This window comes from Melozone crissalis, unplaced genomic scaffold (assembly GCF_028551555.1).
Source record: "Melozone crissalis strain CALT ecotype California unplaced genomic scaffold, PUWL_Pcris_2 ptg000027l_1, whole genome shotgun sequence".
Lineage (NCBI taxonomy): Eukaryota > Metazoa > Chordata > Aves > Passeriformes > Passerellidae > Melozone > Melozone crissalis.
Genome location: NW_026535805.1, coordinates 65,373,494 through 65,398,476, shown reverse-complemented (window position 1 = coordinate 65,398,476; position 24,983 = coordinate 65,373,494). Strand labels below are relative to the sequence as shown.

The 24,983-nt window shown below is 36.2% G+C and overlaps 1 protein-coding gene across 1 annotated transcript in view; it reads left to right on the top strand.

Annotated features, from left to right (window-relative positions):
• SNTG2 (syntrophin gamma 2) overlaps window positions 1-24,983 on the top strand; it is a 126,508-nt gene that overhangs the window by 58,708 nt on the left and 42,817 nt on the right. Inside the window, exons 8-10 of the mRNA XM_054279336.1 lie at window positions 2,880-3,007; window positions 12,553-12,682; window positions 20,436-20,474. Coding sequence (XP_054135311.1) covers window positions 2,880-3,007; window positions 12,553-12,682; window positions 20,436-20,474 — 297 coding nt within the window. The remainder of the gene's footprint in view (window positions 1-2,879; window positions 3,008-12,552; window positions 12,683-20,435; window positions 20,475-24,983) is intronic.

Below are 24,983 nucleotides of genomic sequence, written 5' to 3'. Positions count from 1 at the left end.
GTAGACTAACACATTCATTCTCTGTTTTTATCCTATGTCTTTTACTTCTAATCAATACCCCTGGTTCTTATGTGAAAATACCAAGTGAACCACTGTTTCTTAACCCCTTTCTCTGTTATTTATTTTTTTACACATCTCAGTCATACAATTCCCTCTGCAGTTTCTTTTCCAGACCAATGAATCTTTGTTTATCTAATTGTTAAAAAATTCTGTTCAACATCTAAATTTCAAGATCTAAATTTTGAGTTGTAATCACCTGTTCATATCCCATAACAGTGGGAAAAGTTAATATTGTTTTTCTTCATGTGCATTGCTCATGCATGCATTGATCATTGCATACATTTATCTACTATATTTTTAGCAGTTCTTTTATCTCTCATTCAGTACATTGAGCTTCTTCCACAGCCCTTTCTCTTGTTTTTTTACTTGCTTCCTTCTCAGTTTCTTATTTTTATCCTTGTGTTTTGACAAGAATATATCACGGAGTCTCAGATTGAATTGTTCATAGATTACAGGTTAAATAGAACAAAATGAGCTGCTGGTCCTATGATAGAATTTTATTTCTCTGCAATGGTCTTGTGGACATATGTATTCCCTCGTTTGCCCTTAAGAAAATGAAGAGGAGTAATTCCAACTTTATGCTCTTCAATAAACTGGTTAGTAGAGTATGGCTTCATAAGAAATACATATTTGAAACTTAGACTAGCTTGACCCCTTCATACCCTTTTGCTGTTCTTGGCCATTAATGTTCAGATCATGCAGTAGGATTTCTGCAGATATAAGTAGTTTGGAACCGTGGGAAAAAAATAAATTATTCCTTCTAGTGTACTTTTCAAATATAAAATCTTTGAAATTGTCTGGATAAGACCCATTTGCTTTAGGAGTTCTCAGCAGTTTTAACAGTTTAGTATTTTGACATGAATATTTCTATGCTGCAGTTTCATAGCTTTGGGGTTAATAGATATTTGACCAAGTGATGTTGGCCAATTTTCCCTTTCAATTCATTAACCTAATGAATAGGTGTGATGTACATTTTACTAAAATTCTAGCTTTTTCTTGCATTGAGATACTTTTTCTTTATGCTGATACCCTACTGAAGCATTTGTTTGAAGTGTAAGGGACTCAAATGGAAATATTAAACTGCCTCTGTAACCTACTAATTTTTTTTTCCTGCCAAATGCTCTTAAATTACCTAGAATATTACAGAATATTTATCAGGATGTTCAATAACCTGATAAAAATAAGTAAAATTAATAGTTCACAAGAAATATATATTTATGTTTAAATTGTCTAGATGTTTTCTGCATCTTGAGAGTTTAGAGGGTGGGAACAATCAATGATGTTGTTGCAGGAATTTTTATGTTCCTTTATTTTCTCATTCTTGGATTCAGTGATCATAATCAAGTATTTATATTTGACTGCAATAAGCTACCTTGTTTTATTCCTAGACATTTTGGTTTCCAGACAGACAATTTTAGATTATGTTGATCCTTCTCAACTTCAGATTCCATGGAGTTCTGTCAATTATTTTGGTTCATGCAGAATTCGGTAATATATGTCAGATTCTTCATTGTGATACTAATAAATTTATTCTAGATTTTAAAGTCACCTTAGCCTTTTGTGTCTAATTTCATAAAACAAAATTAGTCTGTGGGCTTGATTATGAAATACTCATACTGCAAAAACACCAGGACATCTCAGTCAAATGAGACCTGTGTGGTTCTAGGGGATAGCAAATGCTCTAAATGAAATTCTTGTCCCCAAAATAAATTCTGTCTGAAATAGTCCTTTGTGCTACCAACTCCAGCAATTTCATTACAATTTTTTCTTTTACTAGGAAATTATACTTCTGTCATCAAGTCTCAGTCATCCTGTTAGAATTTGAAACTCACTATTTTGATTTATTTAAAGAAGCAAATAGATCAGCCCTTGTTGACTGTAAGAAGGGGCTTTAGGGGGGAAAAACCTAAATCCTTATGAGCAAGAAAAAGAAATAGACAATTCCTAGAATGCTTTTTATTATGTGTAAGTTTTATGGGTTTTGAACACCTGGCAGAACAGAACTGAATTTGGGTCATTCTGTGGTTTCTTTGCTTTCATAAGTACTACTCAGTGCTTATGTACAGCTCATATAAAAATAACTAACTTTCAACTCTGTTTTCTACTGGAAAGTTCTCCGCTCAATGCAGGATAAAAAAATTTTGGTTCAGAAAGAGTACAAATGCCTAACTTTGACCTAAATGTGTATGTCTGTAAATCTTTCTCAGCCAACTTTGTGTAAATTTTACTAGTATCTTTATAAAAGAGTGAAATGCTCAACTCTTGTCTTTCTACTAGAGACATTTGAAGAAAGACTTCAAAGATAAAATTTCAAAAGTCGTCCATCTATAGTATGATAACACAGGAATTAGAATTTTTAATCTACTCTTAAAATAAATAAGAGCACAATGCACAAATAAATATTCTATTGTAGTATTTAATTAGGATATTATTTATGTCATTTTCTCTGATGATAGAAGGATGCAGAAGAGTCATACACAACAAATTAATTTAAACTACAATGTATATTATGCTGCATTTAGAATAAAATCATGGTATTTATGGCTGAAATCTCTTTACTTTCTAGTATCAGTTATCAATATTAACAAAAATTTAGATGTGTTTAATGTTAAAGCAATACTGAAATTGCACCAAGAGCAAAATATCAAGATGGGTAACATACGAGTTTTCATTTCTCTACTCCACTCTGAGTTTCTTGAATACTTTTATTGTGATGATTATTCACTTCTGAGACAAACAGAGCCAGAGATGCATATTCATGGGTTTTTCACTATATTGTATTCTAAGCTCTCCTACTGTTTCTCATTTATTCTGCACAGGCTCCATCATCACCTTCTTCACCCATAGCTAATGAACCAAAATACGAGAAGCGCTGGCTGGACGCCTTATCAGTTCCTCTGTCGATGGCTCGAATCTCGAGGTACAAAACCGGAACAGATAAATTAAGGTTTGTAATCTGAAAGGGGAGGCACTGGATTAGTTAGCTGTACAAAGTGTTTTGCTGTGGATTGTTGGCTTTACAGGACCTGAGTGGAGATATGCAATTCTTCTTATTAAAAGCTATGCAGTTCATCTTCTCCTAAGATTAATGGTATTCATGGTGATTACCAAAGATAAGGTAAAGCTCCTAAAAATACATTTCTATAATCTGTTGTATCTTGGGAATTCAGTTAGCATCAGCAGCTAGCACAAAAGTTAATCCCAGTGTTATGTGAATGAATTTTGAAGCTACTACATTTCCTTCAGTATACCTAATAGGATACTTCTATATTCCCCAATTCTAATATTGTCAATTAACTCCCCTTTTTCATTATAAAGGATGACACAGTGCATAATCATCATGCCTGTGCTATCATGTCATGTAGATATACTTTTATCAGTGTCATAAAGAAACTCATATTGATGAGATTTTGGCAAAGTACATGGTACAAAATACTGTATTTTTGATCATAGATTTTTTTTGCATCTCACAGGCATAACTAATGGTTAATAAACTGTGGAATAGGATGTCAGAGGCTATTTTACTGGGCTTCAGGAAATATAAAAGCAAAAGTGAAGTTTAATAAAGCTTCAATAAATAATATACTTGAGAAAGTTTTACACATTGCAGAATACATAAGCTTTTTCTGCAAACCATTCTATGGTACAACTCTCTCAAACCTACCAGTAGTTGTAGGCCAAGCAGTCCATAGTTCTCCATATGTATCAGAACAGGAGTTCATTCACTGTCATTATTTTCCTTGGTCTTTAGAGGTTGCCCAATTTTTGTTTGCCTTTAATACATATTAAGGAGGTAATTGGAATCTCTATAGAAGAATCAATGTACAGGTCACCTGCTATGATGAGATACCAGAAATTCGTGTGAAAACCTTTATTGACTTATGTCCGATTTTCTACCTGTTTCCTCAAAATGACCAGAAACACATTATTTTTCTAGTAGGACAGATATGCTGCTTTAACTTAGAGTAATTCATCTTCTAAGGCAGTTGGCAGCTCCTCTCCCAGACTTTGTGTTAAAGCATCACAGGTGAATAATAAATTGTCCAGAAAAGTTTTACCTTCTTCCACAGACTTTCTTTGAACATTTAATTCTCTTCAACTTAGTGTCTCATCACTTCTCCACCACTTTCTTCCTCTCTACTTCAGCTGACAAGTTCATACTGTCCAGTCTTGCCCAACCTATCACAAACCTCCAACCATTCAAGGCTTAGACATTTAGTGAATTAAATAAAAAAATCTCAGTGTTCACATTTAGGCATCAACTTATCATCAGTGTTCTAGAATCTGAAGGATAAATGGAAGAGGATAGAACATTTAAACCTCTGACTTCAGTTACCACCCTGATAGTTTGAAGAGCTTTTATTCCTGTGCTGTGTACTTTACACATTAGATGGAGAAATCCCAAGGGATTCCAGTAGAGTAGCATGTGAATTTTGAGAATTCTCTGAAGTAAAACCGCTCCAGCTTTGTACTGGCTCTGGCTGAGATAGAGCTCATCTTCTTTATAGTAGTCCATATGGTGCTGTGTTTTCATTTGTGACTAAAGCAATATTAATAACACACCAGTAGAGTGGTTGTTGCTGATCAGGGCTTGCACACCATCAAGGCTTTCTCTTTTCCTTGGTCTGTCCTACACAGTGAATAGACCCAGGGTAGGCAAGAATTTAAGAGGAGGCACAAGCAGGACCAGTGAACCAAACTGAACAAAGGAACATTCCATGCTGTGCAGCATCTTTGCTCAGCAATAAAAACTGAGCAGAGAGGGCGTGGGGAAAGTGAGCCATTTCGTGGAGACTGTCAGGACATCATTCTGCTTGTGAGAGACAGTGAGTGGTTGTATTTGCATCACTTGTTTTGTTGTAATTTCGTTAGATGGGGGTTTTCCCTCTTCTGTTTATTTATTAAACTTCCTTAATTTCAGTTTATGAGGTTTTTTCTTCTTCAAATCCTCTCTGCTATGCCTCTGGAGAGGGCTGGGGGAGTGAATGGCAGTGTGGATTCTTGGCTACTGGCCCGAGATCAACCCATCACAGATGTATTTTTTGTGTAAGATTTGAGGAACTTAGTGCTTTCAGTTTTAGTCTTGGAGAGACATATTCTCTTGTGATGTATCTCACTCCCATATATATTTATTATATATTCCACTCTTCTATTATTAGTGGGTGTTTTATTATTGTTGTATACACTCTGAAGGAATATGAAATAGTGCCATAAAGCCTACTGTCATCCCATGATACTTTACTTCTAGAGTAAGTGCTCCTTGCTTGTTTTGGTGAACCAACAAGTCAGCTATATGAGCATTAAAAGGATATTGCCTTGAGGCTAACTGTGGATGAGGCATTTCCCATATTCTTACTAAAAGTGGGATTTCTGTGCCTGAGGGACACCAGACTGCTCTTACGATGTACTGTGAAATGCATATATGTGTTTTTACTATTATCCAACTCGTATCCTCTTTTTGCATTTCCCCATGTTCATATATGTATAGTGTCCAACATATGTCTTCTGTAATTACTCTCTAAAATAAATACTTGCTTTGCATGGAATAAAACCTCTGATCAGTCTGGATAATAATCCGGCTTTCAACCACATCTGCCTGTCTTTGTTCCCTTTTAGATTGCAGCCATCAGTCCAAAGCCATTGGAGTGAACACAAATTCATTCCCCTGAATGGATCACAGATCCTTCTGACTGATTTCCTAATTTTACCATATTTATTTGGAGCCTATTTTCATACATGGGTTGACACCATGTTTGTTTTTCCTGTACTACATGAGTCCATGAGTCTGTCATAACTTGTATGCATCCTGCATCTTAGGCTGTATTATTTCCTTTGTGGTTAAACTGTGCAGTTAAAGTTCTTCTGTAGTTAATTGAGTTTTCCAGTAGCTTTGCCCAAAAAAAAGGCATGCTTTCAGCATATTCTTGTGTCATGAGATGGCCAAGATCACATGTATCTGTTTGATTCTTATTTGTTGTTCATGTGAAAAGAAAGGCAACTTGCCTCTGGCTTTTTGTTTCACTTGACTTTTTATTGTATTTTTCACAGGAAGTCTTTAGACTGTGACTTAATGACACAAGAATATTTTTTCATATATTTTTAATTCTGTTAACACCATATGCATTAACAGAAACAAGAGAGAATGGGATAGGTATTTTCCTTCCATATAAAGGAATGGCTAAAATACTAAACACTGGGCATGTGAAATATGTTTATCAATACCACAAAACAAAAGCAAAAAAAATTTTCCCTGAATATTTTAAAGGAAAGATAAGAAACATAGTAGATGTCATTCCTGTTCTCAATGGAAGATTAAACTTTGTATCAACTACTGAAATCAGCTTGAATTAGTGTATTTCGCATTCTTGATATGGTTGGAGTCTGTCTGAAGGTATTTATTTATGTAGCATGCTAATTAGTCTTTTTGGTTAGTTAGAAATTAATCATTTTTTATTCATTTGCCTTTATTATATAGCACTACTGCTTTTATTATTCTAGACTTCTCACTAATCCATCAATGTAATTTTTCTCTGTGAGAAGTAAGGCAATATAAATGTAGTGAGAATGCTATTGCTGTGAATACTCTTAATTGCTAGTTGGCAATGGAAGCATTTTTTGACTGTTGAGGATTGAATTGGTCAATAAATGTGATGTAAGCTTAACAGAGAAATAATATAAGTAAGCTTTTTCTCACCCAAAGGAATTTGTGGTTCATATTCTAGTTTGAGATGGTTTTCTTTTTTAAGATAGAAAAGTAAAGATAGGTAGTCTTTTAGAAGCTGAGGAATACAGATCATGCACTGTAGTCTTTCATTTCTGTTATGTAATTTTTATTTGGGGAAATGCAAATATTACTATTTTTAGTCCTTGCAGCTGATACTGGTAGTAATGTATAATGATTTTATACAGTGTATTGGCAGAAGCTTTGAGTAAAGGTACAATACATATAACATCTTGAACATTTTAAGTTGAGGGACTGAAGAAAAAATGCTTATTTCAAATATGGGAGACTGAAATAGTGAGTGGAATGAAAGTAATTCATGCCCAGTAGCTATGAGCCCATGTAGCTGTGATGTCAATTACAAAACAACCTAATTAGATTTAGTGCTATGTTTATTTCTTGGTATTCTGGCCATTGCAATTACTCCAAAGTATTGTGTGTTTTTAATTTTTTTTAATGTGTTCACTGGGTTCTTAACAGATTTTTTCTGAAGAATGGTATTTTCCATTTATCATTTCAGTAAGTTAACAAAATGCCTTTAATTAGGTAAATAAATTGAAAATAAGAAATTGAATGAACCATTTTGAAAAAATCTTGAAATTAAGCACACTGAGTTACAAAACTAAATGAACTTTCTCACAGTTTTCTGACACATCAGTTAGAAAATATCTGTAGAAGTACATATGTTTGTGTTACTTCAGTTATCTTATTTGGTTTCTATAAGTGTAATGAAAATAAAAGTTACAATACTGGAATCAAAATGTTCCTCCCAAAACCACAAACATAAAATGCAATTAAGTTTATGTTTAATGTTTTGATATCTTCTGAGCTACATGGTTTCTGTTGATAGTCCAGTCATATGCTCACATTTAAACATTTTGTAAGATCCGAGGTTCTGTGACATTTACAATACAAAATTCCATTACTTCTAACATGACATTTCAAAGAGATTAAGTAATTCAGATCCTTCCTTTTGGAGAATTTCCACTCAGATCTACCCATAGTCCTTAAAACTTCAGTCTAAGTAGACATTCTATCAAGAGGGCCGTGTAGTATTATAAACAAGCCACAATAAAATGTTGTAACAATAGCAATAAAAACTAACTCAAACATTAAAAAAATTATACAAACAGGAGGAAGTACTGATTCAGGACCTGGGAAGATGCAAAGCTGAACAAATCCATCTGTCTGTATCAGCATGGTAGTAAAGATGAAAGAGTTGCAGTCAAGCCTACGTCTAGATTTTTGTAGAAATATCTATATAATAAAATACCTATATAAGTCTAAGAGAGACGGTTTCACATGCTGCAGATACTAAAAAGTAAAAATATATGCTTTGCTGGATTTCTTAGCCTCCAGTAAAGTAAAAGTTCAGCTCTTCCCACTTCAGCTGGCACTGAAAATACTTTTTATCTTAGAAAAGTCTTTGGATTTAACACAACTATAGCAGCAAACTGCTTGTATGGAAAGATTTCCTTACTAATATTAATTAGTAGTACTTGTTTCAATGTGTCAATGTCAAGAAGAAAACCTAAAGTCTTATCTGTTATTCTGACTGCCATGCTCACAAAGAGTGTTTATTTTATTACAAGAAATTAATACCATAAACAAACTCCAGAAGAAACCAGGAATGCAGATCTATTCATAATTTCACCATGAAAGTGAGATAGAAAGACACTGAGTATTGAAAATGGTGCCTCATGCTCCTTAGCAGAAATGCTTGAAGGAAACAAATTTACAGATAAGGAGAAAAATCTCAAAGTAAGAAATGTGATGGCAGTGCAACACAAATTTCTAGTATTTAGGAAATGCAAATATTAATTTCTTGTTCTAGTTACAGTAGTCAGTAGCATAACTTCAGTAATAGAAGATGTAGAAATTTCCTCTGTCTGTGTTTTAAAATCATCTTATGGCCTCAGGGAAAAAAGAAATACAAACCAACAATGAAAATAAAAACCTACGTCAACTTTCTAGCATCTTGAAACCTTTCAAACTTATTATTTGGTATTAAATGGAAAGCTCCTCCTTGACAGCTAACAGGAGTAGGTGCTTTGTTGTGTCTTTTTTTCTTTTCTCTGTTTTGAGGAAATGGCAGAGAGAAATGCATGTCACTTAAGCCTGTAGGATTTATTTTCTTGTGAATTCCAGTGCCATCTTGGTGCTTGCTTTGATTGTTTCACTTAAAACAAAAGCCTTAGGATTTATTTTGTTAAGCTTTTGTTTTTAGTTTGGATATCTGTTTTTACTTGTAGCCTTCTGCACACTATGCTTTTTAGAACACCGTGTGGTACATGGAACAATATCAATATATTATGGGATCTTCAGAGAGAAACTTTTGTAACTGAAAGCAAGAAATAAAGTTTGTAGTAAAGTTGATTAAGCTTCAGGGCAAAAGCATTGTGTTACTACCATGACTGGCATATATAAACTTTGAAAAGCACTGGCTGTTTTTTTGTCCTATGTCATTTACACTGAACTGCTTTCTGCTAAAACCACCTTTCTGCCAAGCCAGCCCAGTGGGTACAGCAGTGCCCCAAAGGTCTCCATCTCTTGTGCCAGATAATGTGACCACCACTGGCTCATCAGGAGCCTTGAACCAGCCTGAGCCCTGGGAAAAGAATGTCCTGGTGTCAGTGTGCCGAGCCGGCACGCTATATACAGCCACAAACGGAACGGGACAATCTGAATCAGTGTTGTGAGCTGTTTATTTTACACATCAGCCTCAGTACATTGTTAGGACAATGGAGACAGAGTATGTTTACAGCTCGCTGATTCAAATGGAATGCTGAGGAAACGTCACGTTACAGGGTAGCATAAAGCCATCTCAGCCTAGGTTTCAGCCAATCACTCATAGAGCAAAACATATTGACAATAATTCTATCCAATCATATGAAACACACATAATGGTAGTTAACACAATAGGGACTTATTTTCTAACACAATGGCTCATTTATGAGAGACAAAGCACAGAGACTCATTCATACTAACTTTCTAAAGATATACATAAATAAACTTGTTGCAACCTATAAGGGCAAATCACAGGGGCTTATTGTTCTATTTCTCACGTCTGCTCTACTGCTTAGAAAACTTTTTGCTGTATTAGCAATGTTCACAAATCTGCTGTCTGAGGCCTGTCTTTTTTACCACTTTCTCAAAACCCTCTAATTTTATGAATCCCAACATTGGTGTTCTGGCACAAGGGAACGAGCTCTGCAGGCAGGGCCTGGGGAGCCTGGCAGACTCCTCACTGAGCAGGAGCCAGCTGAGCACAGGTTCAGTGGTGAAGTCCCATATAAGGGGCTGTGTTAGCAATAACATAGTCAAGGGAAATGGTTGTTCTTACCTATTCTCATCTACTTGCATTCCTGACGCCACACCTGAGGTAGCTCCCTCTGTGTCCAGTTTTGGTGTTCCTGTGGAAAAGACTTGTATTTTAAGAAAGTTAGTGAGGAGGCTGGACTAGGGGACTAGCAGGATTCCTCACACACTATTTGATTCTGTGCAAATATCATGTTAGTGAAGTGTTCCATCTCTAGATGAATATTGAATATTATTAACTGTCTGTAATTGATCACCATATTTTAAAAAGGGGCTTTAGTGTAATCCACTCTATCACCAGCACCCTGTTTCAAATGGTAAAATATTCAGTGATTTTTATAATAAAAGTTGTTTTTTTAATTTTGATTGCCTATTTTGGTTGCCTCAGTTGTTAACCAAGGAGTTCCCTTCTGTGATCTTTCATCAGCCACATAGGGAACTTTGTGCCACTGGGATAAGGCATTCAGGTCTTTGTGTGTCTGCAGAGGCTGAGTTAGTATCTAGACACCCTGTGGCTCCATGGAGAGCACATACTATTGCTTGGCTCTCTTAAATGCTCTGCACAGCTCTGCACAGGATCCTAGCATCTTAGCTTTGATATTTGAATGGGATACCTAAGCTGGGCATTGTGAAGGGCTTCTCCTCACAGCATTAAATTAAGTCTGTTTGCAGGCACCAGTGTGGATCAATGCATAAGGGCTGACAGGTTCTCACTGTCTCAGTGGGATGTTGAGGAGATCATACCATAAATCATTTTATTACAGCACTGTTGGGATCTATGTCAGAGCCTTAGGTAAAAAGAACAATATGTTTGGGACGTGATTATTTTACTCAGTTTACTTGAAGGCAATAAAAGGATTTTTTTAATATTTTCCTTCTTTCTGAAGAGGTGAAAGAGATTACTGGAATAAAAATGACACAGAATTGTGCCACTGCCATCAAGTTTTAGTAGTTCCCATGATTATTCAGTCATGAAAGAAAAATGGACAATTGGCTGATACATATCTAAGTCTTCAGGCCAAGCATGCTAATTTTTGCAAACAGCAGATATAATGCTTTACAGCTCCTTTAAAAACAAAGCATCTCACATATATCTATTAAATACGTTGTTTCATTTATATTGTGTATAATGGGTAGTCCTTTTCTAGCAAGTATATAGAGTTCAGTATTCATGTTCACCATCAAACTCCCTACAAATGACAAAGGTTAGGTTAATAACATTTTTCTATAAGTCAGGAATGAATAACTGCACATTAACACTATATGTCATTTTGAATGTTGACATATATCATCAATTAAGCAGTAGAGGATTTTACCTTACATCAGAGATCCCCAGGAAGACTCAGCAACTTCATAGAGCAGTATTCTGATTCATTAGTTAGCTTTCTTTTAGGTTGGTACCAAAAATGGGGCAATATAGCATATAAGTATAAATATCTAATTTACAAATGTAGGAGGTAGTGGTGATATTCTCCATATTATACACAAAACAAATGTATGCTAAATCATTGTGATAATTATAATTGTCTTTCACAATAGTATATAACTAAAATCTAACTCTCCTAGCAATCATAGGCATTCAAATAATCTGGTTATCTTTCTGAAGTTTAGTTATTGCAACTATTGTGTGTCACTTTTTTAAAATTTAGACCAGTGTACTTTCATGCCACTACTTAATGAGCTTTTGTGGTTCCTATAGGAAACTTTTAAGAGTTAAAAAAGCATATCCCACCAGCATTCAGGTGCAGGAAATTTCAAAGGTACATATGCAGTGCCTAACTTACTGCAGATAGTGAGGGAAGGAAAGCATTGGAATTTGCAGAATAAAGTTGCTGTAAACACATAAAAGTTGCATTAAAATTTAACAAAATGCAATTGCACATTAGCCTATGCCAATGCTGTTTTGAGAAGACTAGGGAAAATTTTTGAAGAAGCTTTTAAGAACATTTTTCAAATTCCTATGATATAAGAGTGCTTGAAGTAACCATTGCTTTGAATACGACATAAAAAAACCTTTAGGAATCCAAGAAATGGAAGCTAAGGAAGACAGTGCTTTGAATCTTCATACATTCCCAGTAAATGAAGCCAAAGTGCAATAAATAAAATTGGCATTTTGGTTTTAAAAACCACTATTTTTGTCTTCAAAAAGGCCCAGTGCATATTTCCTGAATACACTACCTTAAGTTCAATAATTATGAATATAATATATATGCCCAGGGGAAGTAAATGATCATCAGCACTTGTATATATTGGTACAGAGAAAACACTTCTTGTATCTGTTACTCTTGGTACTGCCCTATTATCCTTGGGTTTGTTGCCTTTCTATTGATTGGTAAATTAAACAGTCAAAAACTTGTCAAAAGGCATAAAAATCACTTGAACACTGATAAATATTGGGCAGTTTCAGAAAACTGACATATCTTCCTTTACGGATATATTTCTTCTTACTGCAGATCTAATGCATTTGAAGTGCTGGCACTCGATGGAGTTAGTACTGGGATACTTCAGTTTTATACAGCCCAGGAGAGTGCTGACTGGCTGAGAGCAATGTCTACTAACATCAGTGATTTGACACTTCAAAATGTATGTTACTTTCTGCATATTTTCTTGTTTATGCTATTGTAAAGTTATTTCTAGTTTTCAAAAGGTAAAAAACAATTCACCTTAAAGTACAATATATAAAATGCTTGTGTATGGGGAGGAAAAAGAGAAAGGACAAAATAGGGAGAGCCACCTGATCAAAAGTATTAAGAAGTTTTCAAGGCTTGCAGTGTTAGCATAGAACAGAAACCAGTAGAAAATCAGATTGCATTTATCATTTTAAAGATTTTTAGGTCAAAATATGTATCAGTAGTGGTCATTTCACAGAGCTTTAGATGTGACCAAATATTTCATTTTCACATTTTTGTAGTTAAACCATGCTTGAAATTAGCATTTGTTGCTTTTTTTTTTTTATTTTACCTTAATAAAGTCATGTTCAGCAGCTCTTTGTTAAATTTGTTTATTTTGAAACAAGCGTGTGAAAATTCTGTAGCTAGTGAAGAATGATTTACTGAGACTTACTGGAGACAGTAATTTTACATCTCTAAGTTGTCTAAGAGTTGATTTATTCAAGGACACATTATTCCATCTCACTTCCTAGAAGTATAAAGATGCTTATACTATTTTAAGTTACTCCTGTAAATTAATAAGTAACAATTGCCTTTGCAAACAGAAGTATTAACTAGTCCCCAGAGAAACAGAAAATTACTATTTGGACAGCACATCTATTATTCCATCAAAGAGCAGCTAAAAACATTGATAATTATGGAATTAACGATGACGTTAAATAGGGAACTCAAAAATGTACAATTTTGAAAGTATATTTGTCTTTAAAAAATGATAAAATTCAGTGATGAAAATGCAATAGCACAGCTATCCCTGAAAAAAATTGCCTATGCAGGTTTTAATATTTTCTTTCTCTACATGTGCATAGTCTGTTAACTTCTTTTGTAAATTATGATTTAGTAGCCTGACTTTTATTTGTGCTTTGTACTCTAAATGAACTGTTGCTTAGGTCTCCAGATTATATTGTGAATAATTTGTATTAAATTTCAACATAAATCTTTAAGTCTGTTGGTTAAAACAGACTTAAAATTTCATTTGTTTTCCTATTCTTCAAAAGCTACATGAATCACATTTGATCATAATAGTTCATTTATTCCATTAATTCTTTTAATATATTCATTTATTCCATTAATTCTTTTAAAATATTCAATTGCGTAAACAATCTCTTTGCAAAATCTGACATTTTTGCTTATGACGTGTTCTTTTCAAATACTATTTAGTGACTCAGATAACGTACAGGGTATTATTATGTAATAATTCTAAGAAAGTGTATGGTAATATTTCTAGAGAAATTCCAATTCATAGTTACTAAGCCTTTTTCTTTCTTTGTGGAGAAATTCACTGAATAAGAGCCATTCCAATGATATAAGTGAATAAGAATAAAAATAAATGCAGGCAGCTTTTGTTAGTCATAGGGTGCTAGTCAGTTTTTTCCAAAGGACTATGTGCAGTAATTATGTGACACAGCATCTTCACTGTGCTGTGACCTGTCAGCAGCAATATTTTATTATGAACTGAGGATTTTCTTAGTTTTCTCCACTATCTTTTTCTAGTGAATTCTGTCAATAAAGTAGTCCATCTGGTGTTCATATAACTGGCAGCTCCCAGGAAGGGCCTGAGAAACAACAGTCATGATGAATATCCATGTTTTGTGTTCTTAGTGAGTTACAAAGCAAACTCATGTAAGTTCATATGAGAAGCATGTAAACTTTTTTGCTTGGACAGTGGCTTTCCAGGTTTTGTCAGGCCTGCAACCTGTGGTACAACTGGAAAGGTCAGGCCAGAGCATTTATTTAATTATTGACCATCAGAAGGGGAGATGCAGTAGTCAGTGAGAATCCCTTTTGTTGCAAACTATTTTTAAGATGGGGATTGAGAGGCTGGAGTACAGCAGAAGGCTGAACAGCTCTCTGCCTCTGAGCAGCCAGAAAACACAGAGAACCCTCCACAGTGCTTAGGACAGGCCTTTGAATCCAGCTTCTTGGAAGTCCATTTGGAATCCTTTTGATTACCTTAGTCTTATAATTTCAAAAAATGATTCTTTTCTTATCATACCTCTGACACTGACATTGGGGAATGAATCTCTTATTCCTTCAGAGTTTCTTCTTGTCTCTGCACTTCTCCAGCCCTGTAGAGTATCTCCCCATTCTCCAGGAGCAAAGATAATCACTACTCATTCAGAAATTATTTCAGAGAGCTCCTTATCTGGTTATGGGTTATTTTCATGAGTACTTGCTGACTCAAAGTTCAGTTGCTTCTCCAAATGGTTAAACTATTGATTTCCTATTCTGTCCCACACCATTATCCCAGTATAGAAATTAGTTGCTAGATGCATGATCACAATGGACTTTTTTGCTAACACTGTTGGCATAATGTCAGCATCCTTACCTGAGCTATTACGAGGTTTTTAAGCAATACTTACCGTTATTCATGTTTTACTTCCACACAGTTTTACATTTTGTTTTGCTGGTACTTGTTTCATGACTTTAGCAACTTTTCTCGTACTTTAGTCATTCTTACTTAAAATGTGCCTATTTGTGTTACATTTATCTACACTTTTTGCCCTACATATTTGCATGACATTTTAAATAATTTCTTTTAGAATTTTAGTTCTTAAAGAGCTCTTAATACGGATTTTTTTGTACAATCTTTCCTGTATCACTTTACCCTAATATACTTTATTTTTTTTTTTATTTTACCCTAATAAAGTCATGTTCAGCAGCTCTTTGTCAGATCTCCTGCTGATGCCAGGAGACAGTCCTAGCGTAGGTAGTGCAAAAATAGCTCTGCCACAATGTGACACTTCTGCTAATGTCAGACTACTCTTTTGAAGTGCTACTGAAACATCTAAGTTCTATACAAAGGCAAGCTCTCTGGGGATCAAGTGTATAGGAGGAGTCATCTTTCAACAGTGGAGATGTGAGAACTTGTCACTGCATAGGAGTGCTGTCCCTGTACATATTTAAAGAGTGTTACTTGTAGGATGAGAAATAATGATTCTGGTACCAGCCTGGACTTAATTCTTAGATGACAGAGGAGCACAGAGAATGCTACAATGTGGAGAAAAACCTAAGAGTATCTTTTCAGCCCTCATTGCTGATACATGCTTTGTATGTTTAGCTCAGAAAATCTCCTAGTTACAATCAGCTTTACAAGCAACATGCATTTCTGAGGACCCTTGCCCCAAATTATTCACCTCTCTGTACATATTCTGTTTTTTCACATACTTTTCCACCAGCATGAAACTACCCTATCATCGTCCTTTGTGATTCAATCCTCATTTTCAATATTCTCAAAGCTTTTTGCATTTATCCTTGGCAGAAATAAATGCAGGTGAATCAGCACCTGAGATTTATTTCTTCATACACCTCTTTTCTTGCAGAAGGAGGTGCAGTTGAAAAAACTGGGGGAAGAGGAGTAACAGAAACTGGCAGTGAATCTTCCATGATTGAACAAGAAGCACAGGAAATAAATTATTCTGCCTGTGCTTCTCACTGCTCCTGTTCTTAATTTCTTCAGCTGAAGGGTTCTTTGTAGGCTGAAGTGACAGTGCTGTAATGGCTATGACTTTCTAGGAGAAAGGTCTTTGGGATAATTTATATATTTCTCTCTCTGTTTTTCACCATTCAGATTGACAGCTATAAGATATATGCAGGTTTTCTTATGGATCTTAATTATTGTCTTTGCAATATAGCACTGAGCATAATTTCAGTCATAATCAGTAGAAGCACCTAAACATAATGCTGTCAGTTCATTTACATTATACAGATTTGTTTCTTATATATATAAAACTTTCTCAAGGTTTTGTGGTTTTTCACATTAAATTCTAATGGTGTTATTGTTTAAAAAAAATGTAAATAAATGAGTAGGTCATAAGCAGGTCAGAGAACAAGTTATGATGCTCTTGTTCCACTTTAAAAATTATTTATGGTTTTTATAAATCATTCCAGCAGTTTCATTGGACGATGGTAGAAACTTAAAATTTGATATTAAAGTGGGGTTATTAATCCAGATCACATTTATGCCCATGACATGTTTTTTTAATTGTATATGTCATAGTCTGTAAACCTTCTCTTTTATTTCTTCATGTGAACACGTATCTGGGGATATTTTGTGTTGCAGTTGTGTGAAATGTCTGTTGTAATAGGGAGAGACTTATAATCTTTAAACATACATTAACAAAAAAGAAAGAAAATTGAGGAGGTCTTGCTTTCTTTACACAGCAGATTTGGGGTACATGTAGATGAAAACAAAATCCTTGTGTGCAGGAAGCAGTATACAAATTCGACTGCCTCAGTGATTATACAAACAGTTCTATTCCCAGGGTGAGAATGCATAATATTTCTTCACTGCTGCTTTTTTTCTGTTTTAAATGCAAAATTTCCAGTTGAAAGTACCACAGTTGAAACTGTAGAGGTTGTAAAGTGTATTCAGTAGGGATAGGACCCACATCCCCTAAACTTGGTCAAACAATAAGTCACATAGGATACTAATACAGCCAGGAGAAAATAGGTGCCTGTGAAGATGTTTCACTGTTTTCCTGAAAGAGAATAAAGGTATATTATATGTGAAATAAATCCCAGCCTGGGAGGCATTTAGATTTAGGTAAATCGTTCTGAATAATTTTAGGTCCTTCCCTGTATGTATCCATTTAGAACAGAGTGTAGGAATTACAATTTGCTTAATAGTTCCTTTTCCAAGTAGCCTGCAGTCTTTGCAGACCCAGGTTTTTTGTTTTAGTTCCCCTGCTGTGTCCAGCTCACATTTCTATACTGCAGTGCTAGCAAGGTAAATTTATCCCATTTGTATTCCTGCCTGTCTGCACCAGCTGTGGAGACATGTGAAGGGCACACGTGGTGCTGGGCAAAGTGAAGAGTTCGTACTTCTCAGCCCTGTGACACTGGGATGTAATATGATATAGAAGCAGATCTTTTTCCTCTCCCCACAGCAACATCAGGGCTGCAGCCATCCTGCTTGGAATAGGGAATGAGTTGCCTGTGCAGTGAAAAACTGTGGAGTCCAAACATTCTTCCCTATTATACTTTCCAGTGGGAAGCTGAGCTGGTTATTAGGGTGCTCTTCAAAATATTCTACCTGCTTGGTGCAGGAAACCTTCATAGTCAGTCTGACACACTTTTTTCCAAGCACATCTGAACCCATTTACTTGCACTGGTTTGTACTATAGTAATCTTATTATTGAGTAAGGTTTTGGACACATGAAAGGAAATTATATTTTCTGTGTGTCTAACATGGCTTTTCTGTAGTTAATTTGTGTATGTATTTGTGTCTGAGGCACAGGAGAAAGGTTGGTCTTGACTATGGGCAGGGTGTATCACCATTTCTACTGACATTGAAATATTCCAGGTGACTTTTCATTATGTCCTGCACAGCTCTTCCTTCAGGATTAAGCCCACCACCAAATCAGACTGGGGACTGCTTCCTTCTGCAACAGTGGCCGTTTCACCAATTTGTTTTAACCACGTTACAGAGTGAGGTTCTTGAGTTCCAGCTGGTTTGTTACTGATGAGGCCCCATGGGGGACTCTTCTCCCAGCCAGTGCTCCAGACCAGCTCCAGAACAGTGCAGCCCTGCAGTTGTGCCAGGCTGAGGAAGGCACACCTGGTGCATGATCTGCCAAGAGCCTTGCTGGGGCCCTTCTGTCCAGTTAGCAGCCAAATTCCAGTTCCATCCTCCTGGTTACTCTCTGCCTGTGCTAAGCAGTGGTTGCCAACCCTGCAGCCTGTGACCCACTGCTGTTGTGGTAGTCCCTGCTCCTCCTCTAGGGTGGCCAGGAGCTGTTAGGGCCACTTCAAGAGCCTGGCAGGATCTCCCAACACGCAGCCAGGCCTGGCAGATGCCCCCGGCTCCCAGCAGCTTGGTCACCTCTACCTCAGACCCTCAGTCACCCCCAGCTGTCTGGCCCACCAGCAAATCTGCACCATTTAACTGCACACTTCAATTCCAAAGGGCTGCAAAAGTGAGTGTGTGAGGGAGAAGAAACCCCTTATGGCCCATGATGGGTTAGGACTGACTAGAGACCTCCTACAGCCCTGAGCATTGCTATCACCCTCTGTCCATACAGTCAAGACTCCTGTTGTCATCCTACCCCTCCACATTGCCTTTTTTCCTAAGGTCATTTTGTTTATGGTCATAGATACTTCACTATGTGGAGGACAATGATTTGTTATTGTCCTCTGTTAGTTGCAAGAGTGTGTGTATAAACCCTGACACTTCCTGAGGCCTGTGTCATTACCATGACACAAAGTCTGTTGGCCCATCCACATGTACTGGTCTGGCTGGGATGGGAGGAGCTCTCTTTGTAGCAGCAGGTGCTGTGTTTTGTATTTGTGGCTAGAACAGCATTAATAACACACCAGTGTTTTGATTGGTGCTGAACAGTTCATGCATGAAATGAAGGCTTTGACTTTTTCTCTGACACACCCCACCCACCTCAGCAGAGGATGGAACAAGGAATTAGGAAGGGACACGGATGGGTTAGCTGACTGAAAGTGCGCAAAGAGATATTCCACACCATTGTGCTCAGCAATTGAAATGACATCATGGAGAAAAGAGGTGTGGGTTTATCTTCCAAGATGGCTGATGCTTGAAGCTTGCTTGTGGGAGGCAGAGAGTGATTGCATTCGCATCACTTGAATTTTTCTTGTTTCTTTCACTTAACCCCTGTTCATCTTGACTCAGAAGTTTTCTTGTTTTTGCTTTTCCTATTCTCTCACCCTTCCTGCTGGTAGGGAGGAGGGAGTGAGCAGCTATGTGGATGCTCAGCTACAGGCCAGAGCCAACTCACCACAGCAGCCAATGGCATCACCATATTAACAAGAGATACATTCACAGATTTGATCTTACAAATCTGGTGTGCCCAGGATACAAACAATAGCCCTGGAATTCTTCTGTTCATTTCCTATGGCAATTGGAGTTTTCCCTGTTCACAGGTGTAGGGTTTTGGTCTTCCATCACAAACCTTTCATTTCTAATAAAACAAGCTTTTTGACAACAAGGTCCTTTGGAAGTACTCATCAACTCTAGGACAGTTTTCAGCTTCCTCCTAGAATGTATGGAAGTATGGTTTTACACGCTAATATATTTCTTTCTAAATTCTTATCTACACTTAATAAAATTGCACTTTAAAAAATGTTACATTTAAGGAAGTATTTGTGTACTATATATTTCAGTATTTGTCCACCACTCATATGTGCAAACTATGACTGCCAGAGAAAAATCAAAATGATCAAAACTCTTTATTACCTAAACAAAGAGGAAAAACTTTGTCTTGAAGAACAAATTAACAGGAAAGCCCATGCAATTTTCATTGCATCTGTAAATACATCCTACACTCTATGGTCACAAGGACTTAATTGCAAACATCATTTAAGAATCTGCTTAAGCAATTGTTTAATTGAGACCTAAGTGAGATGTCTACAGTACAGTATAGTATTTTCACTCAGACTGGCAAAGTTAAATTCATAAATGCAAATCTTTATGAGGTATTTAAGGAAAACTGATTAAAAGCTTTTGTCTTTCAAGTCCTTGGTTTTGCAAATTTGCTATAATAATAAAAATCTACTATTTAAGCACTGACTGATAAAATTTCATACAAATATAATTTGGAAGTAGTAATATAGTATTCAATAACTAAGTCAATCAATGCTAGTTCCATCACAGAAACTCTTCAGCATACCAATAACTCTATGTGTTCTTCCCTCTCTCATAGATGAAAATGGCAAATAAATGCTGTTCTCCCTCTGACCAGGTAAGATTTCCATTATATTATCAATTTTTTTTTAATTTGTGTGATTACATTGTTGGAAAATTTGTAGAGCTTGCATGCACATGTAGTCAGTTTTAAAACTGCCTAGTGGATGGACTGCAAGATCAATGATGGGAGAGCAAAGTCCCTCCCACTGTAGGATCAGATTTGTGACCACTTCAGGAACCTGAACATGCTTAAGTCTATGGGACTTGATGACATACATCCCAGAATCCCAAGAAAATTGGCTGATGTTGTTGCCAAGCCACTCTCCACGATGTTTGCAAACCCATTGAAGTCTGGTGAAGTCCCTGGTGAGAAGTAGAGAGGAAACATTGCACCCACTTTTAAAACTGATAGAAAGGAGGAACGCAGGAACTACTGACCTGTCAGCCTCATCCGTGTTCCTGGGAAGATCAAGGAACAGATCCTCCTAGAAGTTGTGATAAGGCACTTGAAGGGCAGGGAGGACTTGGGGAGTAGAAAGCCAACTGTGTCCTGGGCTGCATCAAAAGTAGAGTCAGCAGGTCAGGGCAGGTGATTCTGCCCCTCTACTCTGCTCTGGTGAGACCCCTGCACCTCTGCATCCAGCCCTGGGGCTCCCAAAATAAGAAGGGCATGGCCCAGCTCTAACAGATCCAGAGGAAGGACACATCAGAGGGATGGAACATCACTCCTGTGAGGAGAGACTGGGGGAGCTGAGGCTGTTCACCCTGGAGAAGGGAAGGCTCCAGTGTGACCTTATTGAATCCTTTCAGTATCTAAAGGGGGCCTATAAGAATGACTGGGAATTTTAGCAGAACATATCGTAATAGGACCAGAGGTGCTAATTTTAAACTGAAAGAGTGTTGATTTAGTTAAGCCATAAAAAAGAAGTTTTTCTTACATTAAGGGCAGTAAAGCACTGGCAAAAGTTGCCCAGAGAGTTGATGCACACCCCATCTGTGGAAACATTCAAGGTCAAATTAGTGGAGCTCTGAGCCATCTGATCTATTTGAAGGTGTGCCAGCTTTTTGCAGTGGGGTTGACCTCCATTACATTTAAAGCTCCCTTCCAACCCAAACTGTTCTATAATTCTGTGATTTAATTGCTCTCTTTGTCATGACTTTTAATTATTAATTAAACCAATATGAAAACCAGGTGATTATGAATGCCCAGGGAAAAGGTATTGGATTTGGATATCTTTTATTGGATTAACTATCTACTGCAAGTGCTTTAGTAACTATTCAAAGTTTTTTCCTTATCAGTTTGGACACACATAATGAGTTCAGTTAAAAAAAAGAAGACATACTCTCCCTCAATTTTCAAAAAATTTTGGAGACAGTCCTACAACTATATACATATCACTAGATACATAATTTGATTTCCTAAATTAATTGCCTAGTCTCCACAAACTGCCTAAATAATCAGTGCAGAAACCTTTTCTGTTCCAGAGAACTGTTCAAGTGTGAAACTTGGTATCAGCCCTTTAAATCATCCTTTAGAAGAGTCACTTTTGCTAATCTTAACTTGCCTCGGCCTACCATCTAAAGTTAGGCAGTACAAATCTATTTCACTTTTTCCATTCTGAGTATGAAAAGAAGGAATTAGGACCTTAATTTCAGAAGTTTAAAATTTAAGGTACAACTGAGAGCAACAAACCTTGGATTGTTCTCTGCCAAAAAGTGAGGAAAAAAAAGTTTATAATGAATTTGGGCAGATCAAGTAAACAAAACTAGAAAACATAAAAATATTAAAAGGACAATTGTGATCAACTCAGACTTTACATATCCTGTTAAAATTTGCTTTAAAAGCAATCAAAATGTGACTTCTCAGATACATATATCACAAAGGCATCATATAAAATTTGGCAATGATAACTGAAAGCAGAAGAGATCCTTTTCTGACCTAGATTAATGGAGCCTATTAGTGTCAGTTACATAATGTTTGTACAGACCCAAATAGCAAGGCAAGAGCTTGATTTAAAATTTAGAGGAAAGATAACCTTAAGAGATTGAAGGTCACTTGAAGACCTGCCTTGAAGTAAAATTTTTGATAGCTGCAAATTTATCTTTCCTTTTGAGCGTGGACATTCCTGAAGAATTAAACAGGTCCTTAGAGTTTCATTACTGTGTTGCCTGCGGTGAGTTTTCTTCATTGCTTTTAGAGTCCAACTTAATCTTTCACAAAGGGAGAAGGTTAGATGTGGATAGATTCATTCAGATTCTGGTTTTCATAGGCCATTAAAAAACTAGGATTCAAGGTTATCAAGCATGTAAAAAATTACTTTGTTAAACCTGGCTTTCTTCTTTGTCTCTTATATTGCCTCTGACTTTTTTTTTTTTTTTTTTGCAAACTGAATCTCCAGAACATAATGAATTCTGTACACATTTAAATAAAGAAAAAGGGAAAGGACTAAGACATTGGTTCTTGGGTCTAAACCAGCTTTATTTATGGGTCTCTTTGCCAAAAGATGTCAAACAAATATGGTGATTCTTACCTGTGAAGGGCCATAATTTAGACTTTGATGATGCTTGTGGATCCCTTCCAGCTCAGAATATTCTATGACTCTCTGATTCTATGACTTTGCTCTGTGTCTATGACACAAAGTTAGAGGTATTAGGCAAGGTAGTAGAAGCTGTAGTTATTATTGATATGTTTATATTGTTAAACATATCAATTTATATTGACAGTACGAGGTTATGAAGTTAATTGGTCTGGCTACTTCCACACTTTTAAATTCCTTTTCCCCACCAAAGTAGGGTGTTTGCATTTAAACTGCCTATTGGAAATTATTTCCACCAAAGCTAAAATCCCAGACTATTTGTGGAAATTGTTTGGCGAGTTCTAATTATACTAGGACATGTCATGATAGTTAGTCCAAGTCAAGGACTACAAGGTTTTAAGAAATATTCAAGGTTTACACAAATTTGAAAGGCATTTAATAAGTAGCTCTGCTGAAGCTCTGGTTCTTTGTGTAACCTGTGTTAATGATGAAACACACAGCATCTAAGCATCATAACTTTTTCATTTTGCTTGATATTGCTTATTATAATACTCTAGAGATTTGAAAGCACTGGATTCTTTGTTAAATTTGGGACTCAATTTTCAAAAATACATGCTGCTGGATTGCTTTTTAATTTTTATGAAAGTAAATTAGCCAATTCTCTCTCTGTACAGATAAAAATACTTGAAATGTTTTTTGGTTTGTTTGCTGGATAGTTTTTATGTTTTAAAGACCTAAACTTTTATTGTTGTTATTATTTCAGGGGATTTGTGTCTGCCAAGTGTCATATCTAAACATTAGGAAAGGGCAAACATTATGGTTGCTAATGGAATAAAGAAGGAGAAATTGGACAATTAGATACTACTCAATTTGACTTCAATCCCTGTAAAGAAATTTGAAATAAATAAACAAAATACCTGTGTGGAGCAGAAAGATGATAAATGACTGCTCTGAAGGATTTTTCAATAACAAATCATGACAACCAATCTAATTTTCTCTTGTGAACATGTAAATCCTGTGGATGTGTGACAGGAGGTTGCTGCAACATATCTTGATTCCAGTGAGGTTTTTGTGACAACTTCTGACATTAAAATATTTTAAACAAGTATTATATGGATTTGGTTGTACAGATTTTGTTTGATAATCCAATATTAGGTATAGATGGTTCACTTTCCAAACTGACATATTGACTAGAATTACTGAAGAGGTGACCCAGATCCAGTTCCCTTGAATACTGCCTTTATGGTGCATTAGCAAAAGTAAGCCTACTAATTTTGCAGACATTAAGCTTTAAAACACCATGTTAAACATATGAATGATCTTGCCTTATTGAAGAGTGAGTCTGAAAACCAGGATTGAAGCCAATTAGTACATGGCATATATGCAAGAACAATTAAGTATATGTAAAACACTGGGAAAAAACTGAAGAGGTTGCTGATGCAAAATGCTTGATGGTTTTCTGGATGAGATAAATTCTTTTAGAAAGGTTTGGTTCATCCCCCATTGTTTTACTAGAACTCAGAGATGACCCTATCTGCACAAGCCAGTCAGATAGAGATAATATGAAAAACAGGTTCATATTTAAGACTTACTACTATGGTTTATTATTACAGTTTATTATTACATCTGTATGCTGTAATCAGGTACAGGGTTGACCAACAGACACCCCAAAAATTTGCATTCCTCTGTTATACCTAATATTACTTTTTCCCCCCTTTTTCTCCTTGCAAATAAGGAATTCACCCGCACTTTACTGCTTCTCCATTGGCCCTTATTTTTTCTGAATTTTATATGCTCATTTGGCTATTTCAGCCTTAATCTGTGATAGCACCACAGCTGCCTGCAAATCAGTCCCCTTTTTCATTATCTTTTGATATTCTTCACCCATTATTCACTTTCTTTTAGTGTATTTCACCTTCTGGTTTGCCCCCTTATTGATGTTTACCCCCTTGTTGGCTTCAGCTTCCAGCCAACTCCTCCCTTCACACTGTGAGCGATGTCCAGCAGTTTCTCACACTGTTACCTGT